The following is a 21,898-nucleotide window of genomic DNA, read 5'->3' as shown; positions in this document are numbered from 1 at the left end:
ATACACTACACTGAGTCTCAACTAGTGACTGGGAAACCAGGGAAAGAGTCTGCAGAAGTGGTAACAAAAAATAGCTCTGCCCTTAAAGGGATAAAAGCTTTTTTTTTTTTTTTTTTTGTAAAAGGCATTGTTTTTGTAAAATACATAGTTAAGTCTGCAATATTTGTTGAAAGTCACCTGTACAGATCCACCTCTGTTTTAAGTACAACCAGTCCATTCTTTTTACGAAAGAAAATTGACAGGATTGTGCCTTCTTAATGCATCAGCCACTGAATTGTAGCTACAGCTCACCTGCAAATGCCTGCTTCTACAAATTTGTATATAGGTCTACTTTTTGCAGAATGTGTATTGTCTGTCTTGCAGTTGAACTGTTAAGATCATTGGGTGTGTTTGTTTTTTTTTGTACAGCTAACTTTCATGGTCTCTGGGAGAGTCTAATATATGATTCTGAAGTGAAATCTAACGTAAGTCTTTTCTAATTAATCTGTTATGTTTGTCTATCACATAAATATAAGCTGCTTTGTACAGTACATATAAAGTGTAAAAAATAGTAGTGCTTACAATTTTTGTGTATTGCTTTTAATGTAACAGTAAACTTTTTTTTTCCTTCTCAGCTTTTAGATTACGTTACAACAACTTTGATTTTTTCTGACAAAAATGTTGATAGCAATATAATCGCTTGGAATAGAGTTGTGCTTTTGCATGGTAAGTTATGATGACCTTTTGCAGTTCATACATTAGAGTAGAATATAGAATTCAATTTGCTGTCATTTATTGAGTTGTGTTTGCTATTTAAATTAAAGGGATATCTAGAGTAAAAGTTGTCCTTATGTTCAATGTAATAGTTCATCCATGGTTACTTTAACACAATAGTGCAAAATAGAGTAGTCAAACAAATTAACGCAATGAACAACGCATATAACAAAAATAAAAACTCCCCGTTACAGTGGGAAAAATGCATTACACTCGTATACAAGCCCTAAAAACTGTCCCACAAACACTCCTACAACTCTTCCTTTAGTGAAAAGACCAGGGGTTGACAAATTTGGTTTGGATTTTTGGAGCCAGCCCAAAAAAGTTAGGAGCCATCTTTATTTTTCTTCCACAATCGTGTTTTTATTTTACTGGTGTTACTTGCTGGTTTTACTTGCTATACGCTAACACCATACAGGTACACACACACACAACACCATGCAGGAACACCCACACACACACACACAACACCATGCAGGAACACCCACACACACGCTAACACCATGCAGGGGACCTGGATCCTCCTGTCTGGTAACCTCAGCTGCTGTCGGCACTTCCACCGAGCTTCTAGGACCGAGTTCCGACGTGCTCCCTCATAGAAGCCCTAACAGAAGAGCTGGGCAGAAGTGGCGGTTGTATGATCCAGGTCCCCTGCAGCGGATCCTCTTCTCTGGCAGCCGGCGAACGTTGCGCAATGCACACAGACAACCTTCGTCGCTGCTGGCTAGTACTTTCGTCAGGGCTTCTATGATGGAGCACTGGAAGGTAATGTCACGCTGGTGCTCCATCATAGAAGACCCGGCGGAAGTGGAGGACAGCAGCAGAGGATGTCTGCGCGCATCGCACAGATGCCCGTCTTGTCGCCTCGCGGCCGCACAACATAAACGTTGGTCACGTGGTACGCCCGTGAGGTGAGGTGGTAAGACCACCGTGTGTGCACGCTGGCCGCTTTAAATTTTTTAGGTGGCCGGCTTGCACACACCGTGCTGCTGAGTGGCAGTGCCACCCCCTTGAGTGTCAAGACTTGACGCTTAAGGGGGTGGAGTCACAGAAGAGTTCCTCGTGACGGGGAGAGGATCGTCACATCAGAGGAGAGCGGGGAAAAAAGAAAAGCCAAAATGTAAGTGTGAAGAACCATGTCGGATTTTCACTGTTATTGTTATTTATTATTATTATTATATTTATTTGTAACCTGTTTGAATGTGGCTGCAGCTCCGGCCTTCAGAGACAATCCTGTAATCTGGCTGGGACTCTTAATCAGCCAGCACAGCCCTGTCTGCCCAGACGGCACCCGCACTACAGGGGGGATAACACAGGTGGGGCAACCCATTGTATCACTTGATACATCCCCTGTATACTGATGGGATGTGGCTGATGGGTATGGGGGTTGGGTTCAGTGCACATTGCATTGAGATTGTATATAAATTATGTGAGTTTGTAATAAAGAGTTCTGTTTTAACCTCAAAGCATGAAGTCCTGTATCATGATTGAGGGAAGTGCATGTCTGTGACTGCTTTCCGAAGACAGCCACAGCGTGTCCGCCTACTGGGAGAGGGAAGGAGCTGATGGGCGGATGTGTCCAGTCTGGGGCACAGGACTATCCGTCACATTGGTGGCAGCGGTACATTGGTGGCCAGAGCGGACCAAAGCAACTAGCCGCAGAACAAAGTTATACCCTGGCGAGGAAGAGCCAAACGGATCCACAGATGGAGTGGGTTGAACAGTCGCCGGGATGCGGAGTGACTTGGAATGGAGTCGAGACCCTCGAAACGGAGACTCCAGTATGGGAGTTTGAGAGACGGACCCAAGCCCGGCTCGTGAGATGGAGAGCAGCCCTAGAAAAGTGGAGCGCCCACCAAGGTACACATCTGCCCACCCTAGAACAACGAGTCAGGGACCAGGTGAATGGGAGGCTCTACTTGTTCGGGGGACCTGCGTCTCCAGGGAGCGACGCAATCCTCTGCCCAGCACCGCAAAATGCCATTAGGCAGAAGAGCCGGCCACGGGGCAGAGTGCTGCTGGCCTCTGCTCATCCCCCAGCACAGTGTTTCCGCCGGCTAACTAGGACCAACCAGAAGTGCTGGCCTCTGCCCGCCCCACAGCGAAGGGTCCCCACTAGCAGGGAAGAGCTGGCCACAGGACAGAGTGACGCTGTTCTCTGCCCAGCACTGTTCCCTGCACCAGCTGAAGCACTGGCAACCGGGCAGAGAGTCTCTGACCTCTGCCCTGCACTGCTTACAACCCCATTATCTGGCTCTCCCCAGCACAAGCATCCGGGAGGGGGGGCGCAGGCCGCGACCCTCCCAAGCGGCCATCACCGATTATGGGAGGAAGGGCAACCGGCATTCCTCCCCAGCGGCAGGGTCCAGTGGGCAAAACGAGCCCCAGCTCGGAGAGCCAGGTAGGGGTAAGTGAAACTGCTGCTGCTTTGGAGTGGGCTCTTGTTTGGGTGGGGGAAATGTGGAGCTGACTCGGGACAAGCCCGCAGTCAGGGTAACCATGGGAGGGTTCCATCAGGTTGGGAGGGCTGGCCTCTTACCCATTGACTACGGGCCAGACGCAGGAGCCTGGTTGACACGGGGCTGCCTAAAAACAATTGCTAGATTAAATATAAATACCGTATTGGCCGCACTACCCCCCACCCTGCGGGGTTTAGTGCAGGGATGCGCAGTTCGCATGTCCCGGGCACCGGGCAGGTGTGTGTTTTATTTTTAATTTTAACCACAGCGCTGCAGGGGAGCTGGATCCTTCTCTCTGGCAGCCAGTGGACGTCTGCCCGATGCAGACAACCCAGCTGCTGCCAGCACTTCCACCGGAGTTTCCGTGAAGGAGCGTTGTTGCTTCCCCAGCAGAAGTACCAGCCAGCAGCAGCAGTGGAGGCTATCTGAGCACATCGCACAGACGTTCACTGGCTGCCAGAGATGAGGATCCCCCGCAGCACTGTAGGGGACCTGGATCCTCCTCTCTGGCAGCCGGTGGACGTCTGCACGATGCGCTCAGACAATGTCCGCTGCTACTGGCCGGTACTTCTGCTGGGGCTTCTATGGTGGAGCCAGGGAGTAGGGGATGCATTGTTAAGTCTGGGGAGGGGGCAGAGTGGAATATCGGTGGGGCATAAAGCAGAGGGGCATATCTATGCCTTGGGGTTCCAAATTATATAGATATTTATCAGACACACAGACAGGCATGTATGTATAATAAGATCTTTGTGATAAGCATATAAATCGGCAAGTAGATTTTCATTATCGATTAGTCGAATCGATTTTTATCGATTTTATCCTTATACAATCCGATCTCAAACGGAGATCGGATTATAACACTAGAATCCAGATCCCCCGCAATGCTGCAGGGGACCTGGATTCACCTCACTCTTTCCCCGGTTTCCCAGTCACTAGTCAAGACTCAGTATAGGGTATAACCAAAATTAAGACTACCTTATTTTTTCACACACATGGCTGGATATAGTCGGCAAAGCACACATTAACATAGATCAAGATATTGGCATACAAACTGCCCCCTTAATCTGCCTCCCAGAGACAACAGGGGCATTAATGGGATTAACAATACAATGGGGTACCAACCTCCTCTATCGATGGCCGATATATACCGTATTGGCTCGGATATAGGCCAAACCCTAAAAGTTTGGTGCTTTTTTAAAGAAAGTTTTTTTTCTTTAAAAAAGCACCAAAAAAACATGCTGCCACTCTGTCTCCCCCCACCCCGAGATATGCTGCCACTCTGTCCCCCCCCCGAGATATGCTGCCACTGTCCTCCTCCCCCCTTGAGATATGCTGCCACTGTCCCCCCCCCCCCCCCCCCCAAGATATGCTGCCACTCTTACCCCCCCCCCCCGACTTACTCAGCTGATGTGCCGGCACCGGAAGTTGTATGCGCGTATTGCTTAGATGTCCCCCGTCGGCCCCGCAAGACACCCGGGAGTCTCCTCTGGTAAGTCTTGGGGGCAGAGGTAAAACGCATCATGCGGACGGTCACTGGCTGCGGCGATGCGGGTAAACAACCTCCGCAGCCGGTGACCATCCGCACGATGCGCTTAGACAACCTCCCGTGCTGGCAGGGGAGGGGAGTAGGATGCAGGTCCCCTGCACCGCTGCGGGGGATCTGTATCCTAACCCTGCCCGGCGCCCGGGACTATATGTCCCGGGCGTCGGGCGCTAGACCCCGAATATAGGCCGCACTTTTTCCCCCCACGTTAAGTCTTTAAAGTGAGGGGAAAAAGTGCGGACTATATTAGAGCCAATACGGTATATCAGATGTGCATAACTGGGGGCAGTTTGGTAAATAAAAGAAAATATAAACAAGGCTCGTTTCTCAGTTTTTATTAAATATGAAAACTAGTTAACATATGAATTAATATTTACTAATAACTTTGCATTAAAACCTAGTTTGAGAAACACTGTGTTTGGGTTCTTGTAGCTTTTATTATTATGTCAGTAAAATAAGAAGGTGAGTAGCGAGAGGCCATTGCAGTAAAGAGATGAAAGTGTAAATTGTACGTTTTTTATTACATTATTTTAAATTAAAAAAAAAATTGCATTTTTATCCGATCGAAAAAATTATCGGCCAACTAATCGATTATTAAAATAATCGTTAGTTGCAGCCCTACAATCAAATATGGAATGTTTGTTTTTACTATTTGAATCACTCTTCGTAAATGATATATGGTCTCCCTGGTTTGAATACCAAACCTAATTATCTTTCCAGTGACCAACTGGTCATGTGACACCAGTGCTCCATCATAGAAGCCCCAGCGAAATTGAAGGGCAGTAGCGGAGGTGTTCTGTGTGCATGAGGTTGGATTATAAAACAGAGCGTGAAAAAACTCTCATCTTATATTCGATAAAATGGATTCAACTAATCCATAATGAAAATCGTTGAACGATTGTCATTATCGATTTTATCAATTTGCTGTTTCAGCCCTGAATTAATTCATACTCTTACTCATTCACACAATTTATCCACACATTCATTCTCACTCTTTATTTCAATGTTCTTACTACCTCCTTTCTTCTACCCTCTCCCCCCTTTGTAGTTAACTTAGCTTGCAGAACTCCTGCGGTGGGAGTGCTGTTTCGCTGTTCTGCTGCAGTGTACGCTGCTTAACTGCTGAGTGCCGGTATATGTCCTATTCCGGCTCTCAGCATGTAATACTGGCCCCGCAACCGAGCTAGAGGCCTCGCAGAGAAGACTGAGGGGTGTCGAGCGGTTGCTGAAAACATATTCAGGAGTGACCACTTGGTGCCCCCTCTCTCTCCTCCAAAGAAACGGCGTTTCAATTAAGGGGGTGGCAGTGATTCCAATGAATTGTCAAGAACTCTTTGTTTGTTCTTTCACATATCCACTCACAAAAACAAACACTGTGTGTCACGGAGCTGGCTTGTCCGACCGACTACCTCCGCTGTCTTGTGCTCCCTTAGCCTGGGACAACACACTTTCCCCGGTTCCCCAGTCACTAGCCGAGACTCAGTGTAGGGTAAAACCAAACGAAGACTGATTTATTTTAGACACACAGAGCTGGATATATCCAGCAAAACACACATTAACATAAAACAAGACATTGGGACACAAACCGCCCCCTTAATCTGCCTCTCAGAGACAACAGGGGCAGTAACGGGATTAACAATACAATAGGAGGAGACTGATTTATACAACATTAAACATCAAAGAATGGTGGTCACTCCCTGGTGGCAGATCCTGGCTGTCTGCCGGAGATAATCCTCTCAGCCAGTGATGAGATCATACTGCTGGGGGGTAGCCACAGAAGTCTTTACAAACCCAGGGCCCATAGTCAATAGGGAGGAGGCTGGCAGTCAGGCTTCTCCAGTGGCCCCAGTGATGGAGGCTTCCGTCACACTGAAACTGCGAAGTTTTGTTAGACTAACTTTGGAAGGTGCTGGTGAGGAGTCGGCTGCATGGAATAGGCAAATATGCCCCTAAGAAGATTCCCTGAGCTGTCTAGTCTTTGACAATATATAATTTTAGTGGGTTAAAATGAAATATGGAACCTCTACTGTGTCTCAAATGAGGCCTGGACCCAGCAAACTGATTTAAAAAAAAATCCTTGTTTACAAACAACGATGTGCATCATTCATATTTAACCCTGTAAGTGCCAAAACAAACGAAAATACCAGGACAAATACCTAAATACACCTTTGGAGCTTTCTGCCATTTGCACTGGTTATATATAGTTTTTATAGGTGAAAGTGTGAATATTTCCTTTTTTCGCATTTTTCCCCCCACATTTCTAGATATTTTTCATACTAAATGATGGTTTACATATATAATTATTATTCTAAAAGAAAGCCCTACTTGTCCTGAAAAAAACACCAATATATAATGTGTGGGGGTGCACTCAATTTGCTAGTGGGCAATCACAGCTGAATAAAGACCTAGCAAAAGCACAAAAACAATGTAAAAAAAAAAACCTGTTCCTGAAGAAGGGGTTAATAGTTGCACTTGCATATAGTAAAATAAAAATCTCTTCAAAGCCTGTGATATCAAGAAATGAATAGTCTTCAGCCATTCTCTGGGGTTTAAATAACGTAAAAAATACACTGCCTCTAGCACTATACATTTTTGCAAAGTTGGGGTACCCTTGCTTTGATAAGAGTGCTTTTTCAGACTGCTTGCACCTGGTTAAATTTATAGAACAAAAATGTTTTGAGCTGTGTGAAGCTGCCCCCCCCCCCTACAATTGCCACAAATAAAAAATCCATTTCATTAGTGCTACATTTGTGCTGTTTTGTGGTGTAAAAATTAAGATTTGTGCTGCTTTCATTAAGATAACTGATTTAATAAAGGTCACCCAGTCCCCCCTTCAAAAACCAAAAGGAATGAGACCAGGCTTGTTGATTAGTGCTGCGTTTTGTGCCATAACATTTATTTATGCTGCTTTGGTTTATCTATTAGTGTTTTTTGTGTTTTTTTTGTCAGGGAAACGTATGTAATTAGCAATCTAATTCGACTTAGCTGTATACATGTTTTTGAAATGTGAATAAAGATATACCATTTGTTTGTGGTGCAAAAGTAACTTTTGTGCCGGTTTCATCTTGGACATATTAAGCATTCTCCTCTTAAGGAGAGGCTGTTTTTTATTTTTGTACCCTTTGTGACCAAGGCTGTGTAAGCAGTAATGTTCTCTCTCATTTAGTGAACCCACACAAATTACATCTTTTTTTTTTAATGATATCATTTAACTTTATATATATATATATATATATATATATATATATATATATATATATATATATATATATACTAAAATAGATTTACTGTGTGTCCTGAGATTAGAAATAAGGCATTTCTGTAGGCAGAGTGCTCTATGAAAGGCCTTTTAACCCCCTTAATGCCACTCTGCCTCCAGAAATGCCTTTTAACCCTCTATACACCACTCTGCCTCCTGAAATGCCTTATACCTCCCTATATGCCACTCTGCCCCATAATATGCCTTTTCACCCCCTAAATGCCAGAGTGGCACATAGGGGGGTCAAAAGGCATATCATGGGGCACAGTGGCATATAGGGGGTATAAGGCATTTCTGGGGCAGAATTTTTTTTCTCAATCATAACTTTTATTAAAAAAAAATAGTTCACATAGTATACATGAATTAACGTGTACTGGTAAAACTTTTTTCTTATATGGTCGTCTTATATTCAGGCTTTTTCTTTTTTTTCATAAATTAATATTCAGATTATAATTGAGCAAATACGGTATCAGTTTGCTGAGATTCATCCCTGGTTTAAGAACAATAAGTCTGTAAAATCTGACAAGACTTTGTCCTGGGACTTGAACTGATGTGCCCTATTTGTCTGAGGGGAAGGTTTTGTATAAATTTGTGCATGTCCCCTAATAAAAGTGAGTAGTACCTGGTTGAATATATCTGTACTGCAAATTCCATGATGGTGAAATGACTGATGGATTACTTCTGTTCTGTGTAAATGTAGACTTTGAATACTTGCTATGTTTTATTATATTATATTTTAAATTTAAGTAGCACCAACAATTTACACAGCACTTATTTCAATCATTTCAAGGGGACAGGGCCGGATTAGCATAGGGGCTGATCAAGATACAGCTCCAGGCTCCTACCTGAAAATAGGCCCGGGCAGGGCCGGACTGACTGGTCCTATGCGTGGCCGATGCGGCCGTCAGGGCAGTCTGTAACGCAGGCAAAAGGGGCAGCTGCTTTTGAGCCCGCGGTTGCAACCAGCCCCGCTACTCCGGGTGGCCCAGACGACCCCCAAGATCACTTACACAGGTGCCCGCTACTTACCGCCAAGGGGATGCAGAAACCAAGCAGAGTCACGTCACATACGTCACATGACCCTGCTGCGCGTCTGCTTCCCCTTGACGGTAAAACAGGGTAAAACAACGTTTGCACAGACTGCGAGCAACACAGAAGGAAGTCTGCGAGTGGCACAGACGTCTGCAGTTCCGGTAAGGGGGTGGGGGAGGCTGTATGAATGAGCATCTGTAAAGGGGTGAATGAGTATATGTAAATGAGTATCTGAATGAGGGAATTGAATATCTGTGAATCAATGAATTAATATCTGTTTATTTTAATTAGTGAATGAATATTTGTGAATGGATGTGTAAGTGGGGGGCGTGGCACAGGGAGGCTGTTTAGGGAGCAAATATGCCATAGGGAGGCTGTTTGGGGGCAAATATGGCAAGTCCTATGCTTCCAATCTGGGTGCTAGGTAGCTCCTGTGGATGCAGTCTGGGTGCCAAGGCTGATTTCATACTAAAGGAGAGGTTGGCTGGGGCAATACGTAAGGGTGTATACTAAAGGGACTGTCGGGTGGCATAAATACACAATGTGAGGCTCTCTGGTGGGATGAATATACAATATGAGGCTGGTTGGGGCATAAATACACAATGGGGGGCCTCGCTGAAGTACAGATACATGTGGGGGCTGGCAGCATCAATACACAAGGGGGGCAGCTGGGGCCCATCACATAAATAAATACCAAAGGGAGGGGCAGGCTGGGGGCATAAATACACATAGGACTGGCTGTCGGTGTGGCAGAGCCTGTCCTGGTGTGTGTGTTTGGCTGCCGGTGTGGCAGAGCCTGTCCTGGTGTGTTTGGGTGTCGGTGTGGCAGAGCCTGTCCTGGTGTGTGTCAGTGTGGCAGAGCCTGTCCTGGTGTGTGTCGATGTGGCAGAGCCTGGGGTGGGGGTGTGTGTGTCAGTGTGGCATGGCGTGACTTTGGTCATGTGGTCATCTGTTTCCTGGCCCTTTACTTACGGTGGGAATAAATTGAACTTTTTTTTTACTTATCCAGAGATAAAACACCCTTCTGAATTTGTAGTCACTTCAGAGGACAAAACTTTCTAGGCCCAGAAATCAGGAAAAGTAAAGGATTTGTGTTTACTCTGTTTCAATCTGCATATTTTATTTAAAAGGAGTAGTGATACTAAATGGTGCCCCGTGTATGATTTATTTATTTTTACTCTACTGAGGTACTCCCAATCCCATCACATAAAATTATATCTTGTATTATCTGCCTCACACTGATGTTCTCTTTATCCAGTACACATGGATGCGGATTGTCTATTCTGTTTTATTTATTTCTATAAAAAGGCCCACTAAAATCCTCAGCACCAGGCCCATGATGCCCTTAATCCGGCCCTGCAAGGGGGATGGCAAAACTAGAATTGACAGACTAAGACAAACACATACATTAGTTAACGAGGGCCCTACTCGCAAGCTTGCAATCTAATATATAGAACGAGTATCAAACCTTTCATATAATAAACACCCACATAATTGAGTCCCATTGTAACCCAATCCTCTCTTCCTTTACACAGCCTGATGTCTGCTGTAAAACCAAGTAATCCTTCACCCTATTTCCACTAGCAACTATGCTAAAATGTAGACTAGAATTCCTATGTCTACCAAGTAGTGCCATAGGACTCAAGATAAGTCTCCCTTACTACTGTATGCTTGGAAGGTTAGAGGTCACATAGATTTACTTATGGGATACTGGGGGAGAAAATTATGCGATACTGAGGACACCTTGAATGTTATTTGGAACTGGGAAAAAATCGAATGGGTCTGGTGCATGAAAATGAAAGTATCTAAATCATAATAAGAGTGCCCGGAAAAGTCATACAGCTTGCAAAGCAGATTAAGTTGTATACAGCCTGCAAATATGTTAAAGGAGTGTTTTTATTCTGAGGAATTGGTGGCGATGATGGGTGCTTTTCTTCTAGACAACCTCAGACTTGGAAAAATCACTTCTCTGTACCAAATCCACATAGGGCAGCAGTTATTAAAACAATAGCGAGTCCAGGTTTGAAAGTTACTGGAGCAGAGGATAAATATGTCCTCTGTCCTCACCATTGTTACCCCACCCTTACATAGCAACTAACCTGTTTGACCATGTTGCAATTAGCAGTCGAGAAGTGCTTACAGAGCCCAATGGTTGTGGTGCCTAAAGGGACAAAACTACTTTGTTCCCACTGTGTGGGATATAGATGACTGAATGACAGGGCAGTTTGATACATAACCATTGTTCGTTGAGTTGATGTCCTTTTAGACTGCCTGGCTGAGGGCACATATTGACAATAGCAGGGTATGTTGGCAGGTATTGTTAGCTTTAGAGGCTATTTCTCATTAGGCCTTTATCATCCCATTTGGCCTGTGTCAATTTTGGGTCATGCCATTTACGATGATGTTGAATGCACCAACAATCTTCAAGACGTTTGATTATCTTCTTCATGGGCTACAAGACTTTGTTTGCTGTCTGGATGCCATAAAGTATACAGGGGCCCTGTACGATCGCTCCTAGGAGTGGTCATATTCACCAAATTGAAAGGCTATATGCCTTTCAATTATGGCAATGCTCAGCAGTTAAAAAAGTACTTAGGAGGCGATATAGGGGCATTCAGCAACAAAAAAAGTCAGAGACCCTGTTTGAACGCTTCTAGGATCTTTTCAAATTGCCGCATGTTAGACATGCTGCATCTAAGAAGATGGCAGCACCCATTCAAAATACATTTCCAGAACCTCCTTAGAACTTGAGCTTCCCCTGCAGATTGCCTATGGAGTGCTGTCAACACTATTAGTTGCTTATACATATGTGTACGTATGTATGTGTGTGAACATGAAAAACTATGGTTGGTGTTAAAATACAAGTGGTTTTCATAACTTTTTTTTTTCTCTATACCTAGGGCCTCCTGGAACAGGCAAAACATCACTGTGCAAAGCAGCAGCACAGAAACTGACAATTAGATTGTCACATAGGTAATTATTTTATATTAACTGTTTACTTTTTGCATTGTTTTAACCCCTTAATGACAAGACTTTTTCTTACTCGTAGTACATTATGGGACAATGGCTCTTTTAAACTTTTTCTGTTTAGCTGTGATTTTTTTTCTTTCTCATTTCGTGCTCCCACACATTATTATATAGTTTTTTATAGAAAGTATCTTTCTTTAGATACCATTATTTTTATCATATCTAATTTACTAAAATAAATATGGTGATTTTTCTTTTTTGTTAAATTACTTTTTCTCACTTAAAAAACAAAAAACAAAAAAACTTTTACTCATCTGCAAAAACTAATGAAAAAACCTGCTAAATAAATTCTACTATTTGTAATGAGTTTAGAAATACCTAATGTTTTTTTGCTTTTTCCTGCACATTATGGGGCAATAAGTACCAGTAGCATTTGCTATTTCAAAACCATTTTTCCCCCCAAAGCTGATTGTTCTGCTATTTCAGGTATCTTTGAAGCTGGCCAATGAAATTTACCCCACCAAACCATATTTTTTTTTAAACACCCCAAGGTATTTCAAATGCTGGTATTTTAACCATTTCCATGCACTAGTTCTACCATCAGCCTTTGTCACACTTTATGGTAGTAAAAATGTTTGGTATTTTTTCCACACACGTTGTACTCCAGGTATAAATTCACCGCTCCTGGTATATGTCACTGCCAAACAGCACCCCGATATGTGTTCAGCAAAATCTCCTGAGCGGAGTGATACCCCACATGCATGGGTTTGTTAGGTTGTTGAGGAACTAAAAGGCCTTTTTTGAGAGGTGTGCATTTTTCAAATTGGAAGTTTGACTTATCAAAAAGTCTGCCCACATATCATTTTTCGGTTATCTTTGAAGCCGGCTGTTGTGGTCGTGGCCTGTTTTATGCAAAATTATGCTAATATTTAAATACACAATTTAGACAAAACACATCTAACAATACAACAATAAATTTGATTCAGGAATACAGTTAAATTATGTAAAGACGAATACCAACAGATGTTATGATATATAATGATATACTTTATTAATACCTCTAGCGGTACAAACAATATATCGAAAAAGGTTACCATAACAAAGTTACAGACAGTCAACAATTATATTCTAATAACATTGTAATAACATATGTACCTAACTTCAGAGAGTATCAGCATATCAAATGACTCCTTTGGTGTTCAGTTTCCAAAATGGCTCTAGATACCAGGATCATATAGAAGACTTTAAAGGATTCTTTCAGTAGTTGTTTTCTAATTCTTAGTTACAATACTAGGCACTTAACTAGTCCTAGCTTCTTGGCACTTAACTAGCCCAAGATGGAAGAGCAGCTTTCTATTTCATACTTTTTCTCTGGCAAACTTTCACAGCTCCCTTAGCTTCTGCCATGCTGCTTCCTTCCTGTCCTTCCAGTCTCCTCTGCTCCTCCCCCTTCTTCCTGGAGTTCCTGATATCCCATTGTTCCTGGCATAGCCCACATGGCTTTTCATGTAGGTAGCCATTATCTATGGTCTTAGATAAACAATAGATGTACACATCACTCACTCTCTAGTGCTACCTGGTGGTAGAGGTAAGGCACTTCTTAAACAATAGAACTAATTGGTATTGTAATGTATGCCACAGTTAGGGGAGTGGTTTATCCAAAGGGAGATACAGATATTGCGTCTGTGACGTGAATCACTAATAATGGACGATGCAATCCATGTCCACAACACCGGCCAATACAATTTACCCCATCAAACCAAATATTTTTCAAAACTAGCCACCCCGAGGTATTTCAAATGCTGGTATTTTAACCCTTTCCATGCACTAATTTTACCAACCAGCCTTTGTCAAACTTTATGGTAGTACAGTATACCATAGATTTACCGAATACCCCAATTAGGTTTTCTTTTCCAGTACATATTTTTCAAAATAGATTTAGTCCAACTAACAGGATTTCTAAATCATATTGTATCCTTTAATTCCTGAGGTTTTTTTTTCTCTCTCAGATATATTTTTCTGCACATTAAAGTGTTTACTGTAAATGTGGAATGGTTTATTAGAATTTAAATTCCAATACTTTGACTAATTGTATGTATGTATGATATTGTGTGTGTGTATATAAATATATATATTATAGTATAATATACACACACACACCTGTTCAATTGCTTAACACAAATAGCCAATGACAGCAACTCGGTGAATTTAGGCATGTAGACCTATGTAAACCAAGCAAGGGGATTTAAGTGACTTTGAACGTGGCATGGTTGTTGGTCCCAGACAGGCTGGGATTGTCACGCACAACTATCTCTAGGGTTTAAAGAGAATGGTGTGAAAAAGAGAAAATATCCAGTGAGGGGCAGTTGTGTGGGCAAAAATGCCTTCTTGATGTCAGAGGAGAATGGGCAGACTGGTTCGAGATTATAGGCAACAGTAACTCAAATAACCACTTGTTACACCCAAGGTATGTAGAATGCAATCTCTGACTGCACAGCACATCAAACCTTGAAGCAGATGGGCTACAGCAGCAGAAGACCACACTGGGTGTCACTCCTGTCAGCTAATAACAGGAAACTGAAGCTACAGTTCGCATAGACTCGCCAAAATTGGACAATGGAAGACTGGTAGAACATTGCCTGGTCTGATGAGTCTCTCGATTCCAGCTGCAACATTCAGATGGCAGGGTCAGACTCCCTGCAATATCCCGTCTACCGGAAATTGTCCCAGCTGCCAGTCACCCCCACCCCCTCCCTTACTCAATTAACCCCTTCAATGCTGCGATTGTGTATGACCACATTGCAGGAGTTAAATTAGTCCCCTACTCAGTGGGGCTCCTTGCGGCAGGGGTGGGGTCATCTCCTCTGTTTTGGGTTTTTCTTTTTTTTTTCACTACATCCCACCCCTTTTTTACAGCTTAGCGGCGGTTTGGTGGGCGGAGGGGTTGTCCTGTTCCTCTTGTGGTCTGGAGGGGCTCATCGAGTTAACATTGTGGATTTTGTTCTGTATTTTTTATTTCCTTTTTTAGCCATTTCCTTTTGGAGCTCTCCATCTTGCTGCTGTCCAGAGCAGGGCTTCCATATCCCCCTAGCAGGTCGGACTACATTTTGCTTGGGCGGTTGGCCTTGCTGCTTCTGAGCAATTGACGCATTTTCCTAGATCACGCTGAATCAGAGGTGTGTTGCTCCACTGTTTGGGAAGCTCACAAATGCACGGTCTGGGGACTCATTATCAGTAAAGCTTCATATCTTAAGAAGCTTCGAACCCAGGAGATCTCAGATCTCTCTCAGTGCATTGCGTATGTGGATTCACTCCACAAACGTACATGAATTACTCGCCCTGCGGTGTCATTTGAATACTCTGCTCAACCATAATATATAGAGGTCGTTCCTTCGCACTCGTTCTCTATTTTACGAACATGGTAACAAGAGCGGACATCTTCTAGCTAGAGCACTGTGATCCAAGCAGCAGTCACTATATGTTAGTAAGATTAAGACGCCTAGGGGTCTAGTTTCCTGTTCTTCCACTGACATAGCTGATTCCTTTTGTCATTACTATTACTAAACAAAGCTGAAGCAAAGAGCTGAAGCAGAAGCAAGGAATGGAAGATCAGAACAGAGTAAAAGGAAATCCAGGAATGGATCGAAGCAAAACAGGAAACTGAAGCAAGAGCGAGATATGCAGCTCCGCCGCCTGGGTAGGACATGACACCGTGCTGTTGGTGCTTCATTCCCATACAGATGGCGCCGTGATACTATTAACTATCTGGGAGTATGGATTCCGAGAGACCTCACCTCGACCTACAGGGTAAATGAACGTTCTACCGAGGACATTGTACCTCTTCCAGACATTGCCGATAGCCATCCCAAACTCCTTTTTCTCTGAGCTTTGCACGCTTATAGTTCGTTATGTCTGGAGGGGGAGCCGTCCTAGGCTTCGCTACACAGTGCTTACGCTCCTAAAAGAGAGGGGGACCTCTCACTGCCCGACTTCTTATTATTATTGTGCTACTCTCCTCTTACGATTGCTCAAATGGAAGTTTAGGCCTGCTTCTAAGATTTGGGTTGACATGGAGACATGTTTCCCCTCTCTGGTAGTTTGGGGGTCTGGCCCGAGGTCCTCTAGCCCTCCCTTTGTCCACATCATTCATACGGGCTTCTTTGGGGGTGTGGCGGAGAGGACGGGTTGGTGGTGCTCTCTCCTCTTTCCCATTCCTGTTAACCCCCATTGCTGGAAATCAGGATTTCGCTCCGGGTTTGGAGAGGGATATCTTGACTCTGACGTTACCTCCGGACGCCACCCTGTTGGACGTTTGGGATGGCGCTCCTCCTTTTGAGGCAAAGTTTTTGCTATGCGCGGATAGCGCGTTATGTTAAATCATAACATTGCCACTGGTGTTCATGGGATACAATACTTGGGATTAATTGCTAAAGTCCCCGAAAAATGTGAGTACCCATTCTTTAACTCTTTACCACACGGTGCCAGCCACTTATTATACTACTGTGACTTTCTTCTTGTCTATGCGCAACCACTATCCCCTGTGACTGCAAAGTTATTTATCAAGCCAAGAAGAGGAAACCGTGGAGAGTGGGCTGCTGCTATTTATAGGACTTTGATTTCACCAAGTGCATTTTAGGACATTTTATTTTGTCCAAGTGTACTTATGGACATTTTATTGCTATTTTTATTGTTCTTAGTGCTTTTACCTTCTTATTTTTTTGCCGGTGTTCATGGGGCACTGGGAGGCCGACCTTGGGGAGACGCTGTCGGAACCCCAGTGGGGGAAGGTGTGCGTATTGACGCACAAATGTTCTGTTGCTACAGGGTACCAGGAAACTGCTTACAAGCTGTTGACTAGGTGGTATAGGACCCCGGTGGCAATCAACCGGATCTTGCCGGGGAGTAATCCTACCTGCTGGAGATGCGAGAAGGAGAGTGGCACCTACCTGCACATGTGGTGGGGCTGCAGCAGGCTCCAGCCCTACTGGTCCAGGGTCTTTCGCTGTATGGAGGAGATATCGGGTGAGCCAATCCGGTTATCCCCGTGTTTTGGTCTCCTTCATTCAGAGAGATCATTGGGTTCAGTTCTTCGTCACCACCTCAATGCGGCTCGTAGCCTTATACCTCTTTATTGGAGGCGTTCTGAGGTCCACTCCCTGCGTATGTGGGTGTCGCGAATGGAGGAGATACAGGTCCTGGAGGAATTGGTCCACCTGGCGTCTGACAGGATGGAGGCGTACACTGGGAAGTGGGCTTGCTGGCTGTCATTTCTCTCCTCTCCTGTACTTGCGACACTGCTTTGACCGTAAACCATGGGTTTCTTGCTCTCCGACTTTGTCTAGCTTGCCCTTTGCTATTCTTTCCCTCTTCCTTCTGCTATGGTATTTTCCATTGAGCTTCAGCCCCCCCTCCTCCTTTCCCCCTTTTTTTTTTTTTTTTTTTTTTTTTTTTGTATACCTCTACCTCCTTCCTTTTCGTGTGTGTCAGTTTGTTTACCCTTTCAGTACATTCCCTCAGGGTGACAGGGGCATGCAGTGAGCTGATTTTTGAATCTTGGACTCTAGTGCCTTCTACTCCGCATTGCTTCTCACCGTGTGTTTTTGACTCAGTGGAGGGAGGCAGAAATTGGTATTGCCTATTCCTGACGTTAAATTCTTTTTTTATGCCTACGATCTTTGCCCATGTCATTGTCGTTATTTTTCATTTTTGTAACTTCCCATTGTCTTTATGTTGTCTGCCCCCTTAAATCAATAAAATATAATTTACCTAAAAATGAAAAAAAAATGAAATTTTATTGCAATGTATAGGACAGACTGGCACTAAAATGGTCAAAGAAGTGTTAAGATGCCCCAAGTAAAACGCTTTGGGATGTCATCTTTCAAAAAATATACTTTTTTAGCGTTTTCTCTTTTTCTGGTCGCTATTGGGGCGCAACTCCCAGAAAACCACATTTAAAAAAAATCTTTAGAAACAGCAATGCGCGTCATTCATATTTAACCCTGTAAGTGCCAAAATAAATGAAAATACCAGGCATATGAGGTGTTTCCAAATACACTTTTTGAGTTTTTATAGGTAAAACTGTGAAAATATTTTTTTTTTCTAATTTCCCCCACGTTTTTAGATATTTTTCATACTTAAAGCCCTACTTGTGCTTAAAAAAAAATAAAACTATATGAATTGTGTGAGTGCACTAATTGAGAAGAGAGAATTTACAGTTGAAGAAAGACAAAGCAAAAACACAAAAACAGCTCCAGTCTTTTAGCCCAACCTTAGTAACGAAAACCCGGTCTTAAAGGGGTTAGAAGTCTAGGAGGCGATCAACAACAAAAATTACTACAAACTTTAGCAAAGGCTCGTGGTAGAATCTCATGCATGGAAAGGGTTACAATACTAGCATTTGAAATACCTTGGGCTGTCTAGTTTACAAAAATATATGGTTTGATGGGGTAAAATGAATTAGCCGGCTCCAAAGATGGCCTTGCTAGGATATGGGTACAGTAGGACCAGAGGTTAAGAAATGCGCACTTCCTAAATGTGGCGTTTTACCTCCGAAACACGACAAACCCATGCGTGGGGGTATTGCTGTACTCGGGAGATGTTGCTGAACACATATTGGGTTCTTGTTTGAAAGTGACACACTAGGAGCTGTAAATCCATACCTGAAGTGCAATTTTAGTGATAAAAAAACCCCTCACAAAATAAGTTAGTACCACAAAGTTTGACAAAGGGTGGTAGTAGAATTAGTGCAAGGAAAGGGTTAAAATACCAGCATTTGAAATACCTTGAGGTGTCTAGTCTTCAAAAATATATGGTTTGATCGGGTAAATTGCATTGGCCGTTTTTTTTTTTTTTTAAAGATACCTGAAATAGCACATGGGGCAGAATGACCAGATTTGGGGAAAAAATTGGTTTTGAAATAGCAAATACTTGTACTTATTGCTCAATAACTTACAGAAAAAAACCAAAAAAAAAAACATAAGAACATTGGGCATTTGTAAACTAATTTTTAGCAGGTTTTCTCATTAGCTGTTAAGGATAAATAAGAGTTTTCAAAAGAAAAAGTAAGGTTATTTTTTTCAATTCCTCATTTTATTTATTTTTTTTATAGGAAATTAGATATGATCAAATATCTTGTCCTGAAAAAAACAAAAAAACAATATAAAACTTTTGTGTGGGTACACTAAATGGGTGAGGAGAAAATTACATTTAAACACGAGAACCGCAAAAAACAGCCTTGGGCCCAAAGTGTAAAAAGTAAAAACAGCCTGGTCCTTAAGGGGTTAATATTGTGTATTAGTGTAGTGGGGAGGGTTTGTTAGTTAGTGGGTAATTAGGGTTAGGTAGGAGTTAAATTAATTAGAAAAAATAGAAAACTGATTGGAATTTTATAGTAATATTTAAGCCTGGCCAATTCAATGTACCCAATAAAACCATATGTTTGAAAACCAGACACCCCAGGGTATTTCAAATGCTGGTATTTTAGCTCTTTCCATGCACACATTTTACCACCAGCCTTTGTCAAAGTTAGCAGTAGTATTTTTGGTATGTATTTTTCCCACACACGTTGTACTTTGGGTATGAATTTACAGCTCCTGGTATATGTCACACAGCACCCCAATATGTGTTTAGCAACATCCCCTCAGTACAGTGATACATGCATGGGTACTCTGGTTATTTGAGAGGTAAAAGTCCACCTTTGAGAGGTGTGCCCATGTCCTATGTTTGGGACATGTTTGAACCGGCCCATTTCGATTTACCCATCAAATCGTACAGTTTTTTTTAAAAACAAGACACCTCATGAACATGTAACATGCCAGTATTTTAACTATTTCCATGCAGGAATGGTTTGTGAAGATATAGCTCTAAGTTTAGGACTTGCTCATAAAAATAAACATTATTTATATATATAATGTATGTGTCTGCGGGCAGTCATGTGTAAGGGCAGTGTAAGAAAGAAAAAGAAAAAATCTGGGGCACACAATTTTCCATTCTTGCCTTGGGCGCAAAAGGAGCTAGCTACGGCTCAGCATCAAACAGTATATTTTTGAAAACTAGGTATTTCCATGAATTAGATTCCACCACCAGCCTTTGTCAAAGTTTGTGGTAGTAATTTTTTTTGTATTTTTTTTCACACAAATCATACTTCATAAATTTATATGTCACTATCAAACACCCCAATATATGTTCAGCAACATCTCCCGAGTACAGTGATACCTCCCATGCATGGGTTTGTCTGGTGTTTGGGTGCTAAAAGGCTACATTTGGGAAGTGTGCTTTCCCCCCCCCCCATTTTGGTCAGTCTGTGCCTATGCCCTATCTTTGAACCCAGCCAGTTTACCCCATCAAACCATTTTTTTTTTTTTACGTAAACACCCCTTGGGTATTTGAAATTCTTTTACTTTAACTCTTTCCATCTCAAGGTTTTTGGGAAGATAGAGCATTAATTTTAGCACTTGCTCATAATAATAAACCTTATTTTTTTATTTCATTTATTTTATTCTTTTTGGACTGGGGCCCCTGCTGCCAATCTCGGTGTTGCTGAATTGCACATGATGAAGAAGGCATGCCAGGCACGTCAATTGTTGTTAGCGGACTGTCTTTTCCTGACGTGTCTGGCATGTCAATTGTCGTCAAGCGGTTAATGATTGATCACTCTCATTGATCATCAGCCAGTGACCTAATCTAGTGGATGTGTAATATACGCAGGTACCTTTCTACATATATTATATACAAGTACTTTCCTACAAAATTGTGGTGTTTAAACCAAATATAAAAATATAACACAAAGGTTCGTCTACATTTAACAGATATTTAATAAGAGACAAAAACACAGTAACATACAATAAATGAGTGACAGCCCAACATACAATGCAACACTTTCCAAGACTAACCTGCAACCTAAAGGTCCAACATAACCCAGCACACCACCGATTACCCCATCCATGCAGGATGGTGGGCAGAGAGAAACTGAACTAAGATTTTTCATTCCACAGGCATATTGAATCACTGTAGGTGTGCCCTCGTTAACATATCAAAAGACATGTAATACAGGAAGAGTTCAACTGGCTAAAACATTGACAACAATACTTATGTCACCACAAAAATTATTATACTTATTCCTGCATATAATACGCAAGTGCATATTATATCTGAGATTTTACAGTGGTTTTTTTTTGTTTTTTTCCCCTTGTGCTTGGAACAGGACAAACTGATTTCACAGAACCGCATGTATATAGAATATAACAAAATTGCTATAAAACTATATGTGAATACTTCAAATCTGTTTAGCAGCAACTTACTTTAGTGAAGTTAATATTACAATAATTTCCTTTGTTTTAATTTTCAGGTACAAATATGGTCAGTTGATTGAGATCAACAGCCACAGTCTTTTTTCAAAGTGGTTTTCTGAGGTAAAGTTTTCAAATTCTACACAAAAATACCCTTTTTTTTTTTTGTTATTCCGCTTGGGTAACTTTTTCATTGCAATATATATATAATATATATTATAAGCATATGCTTGTCACCGCTTGCAAAAAACTAGTTATGTGATTACCATTTTTAAGTGTATAACATGGCTATGCAGTCTTTCAATAAGTTTGCCACATTTACTGTGGCTACCCACAGTTGATATATCTGTGGCTACCCAGAGTTGAATAGAACGAACATAAACATTGTCTGGGGCCCTATTAAAGCTTTCCTTAGCAATGGGTATCACTTATGTGATAACTACTACGCTAGTGTCCCTAATTATATGTCTTTCCTTACCACCATCCATAAAGACCAGTCTGCCAGTTTGTGCCCATGTTAAAGCTGGGGTCTGGAGGATCCAGGTCCCCTGCAGCGCATACCTTCCCCGGCTGTCAGAGAATATTCCCCGGTGAGGGG

The 21,898-nt window shown here is 42.5% G+C and overlaps 1 protein-coding gene across 1 annotated transcript in view; it reads left to right on the top strand.

Annotated features, from left to right (window-relative positions):
- Window positions 1-408: 408 nt before the first annotated feature.
- The window catches only part of LOC149274086 (pachytene checkpoint protein 2 homolog), a gene marked incomplete at its 5' end in the record, with an annotated part of 100,480 nt that continues 78,990 nt past the window's right edge, over window positions 409-21,898 (top strand). Inside the window, 4 exons of the mRNA XM_089505850.1 lie at window positions 409-464; window positions 615-705; window positions 11,947-12,019; window positions 21,360-21,423. Coding sequence (XP_089361976.1) covers window positions 409-464; window positions 615-705; window positions 11,947-12,019; window positions 21,360-21,423 — 284 coding nt within the window. The remainder of the gene's footprint in view (window positions 465-614; window positions 706-11,946; window positions 12,020-21,359; window positions 21,424-21,898) is intronic.

This window comes from Sceloporus occidentalis, unplaced genomic scaffold, assembly GCF_023333645.1.
Source record: "Sceloporus occidentalis isolate IW3139 unplaced genomic scaffold, rSceOcc1.0.p SCAF_348, whole genome shotgun sequence".
Taxonomy (NCBI): Eukaryota; Metazoa; Chordata; class Lepidosauria; order Squamata; family Phrynosomatidae; genus Sceloporus; species Sceloporus occidentalis.
This window is presented reverse-complemented; position numbering and strand designations above follow the sequence as displayed.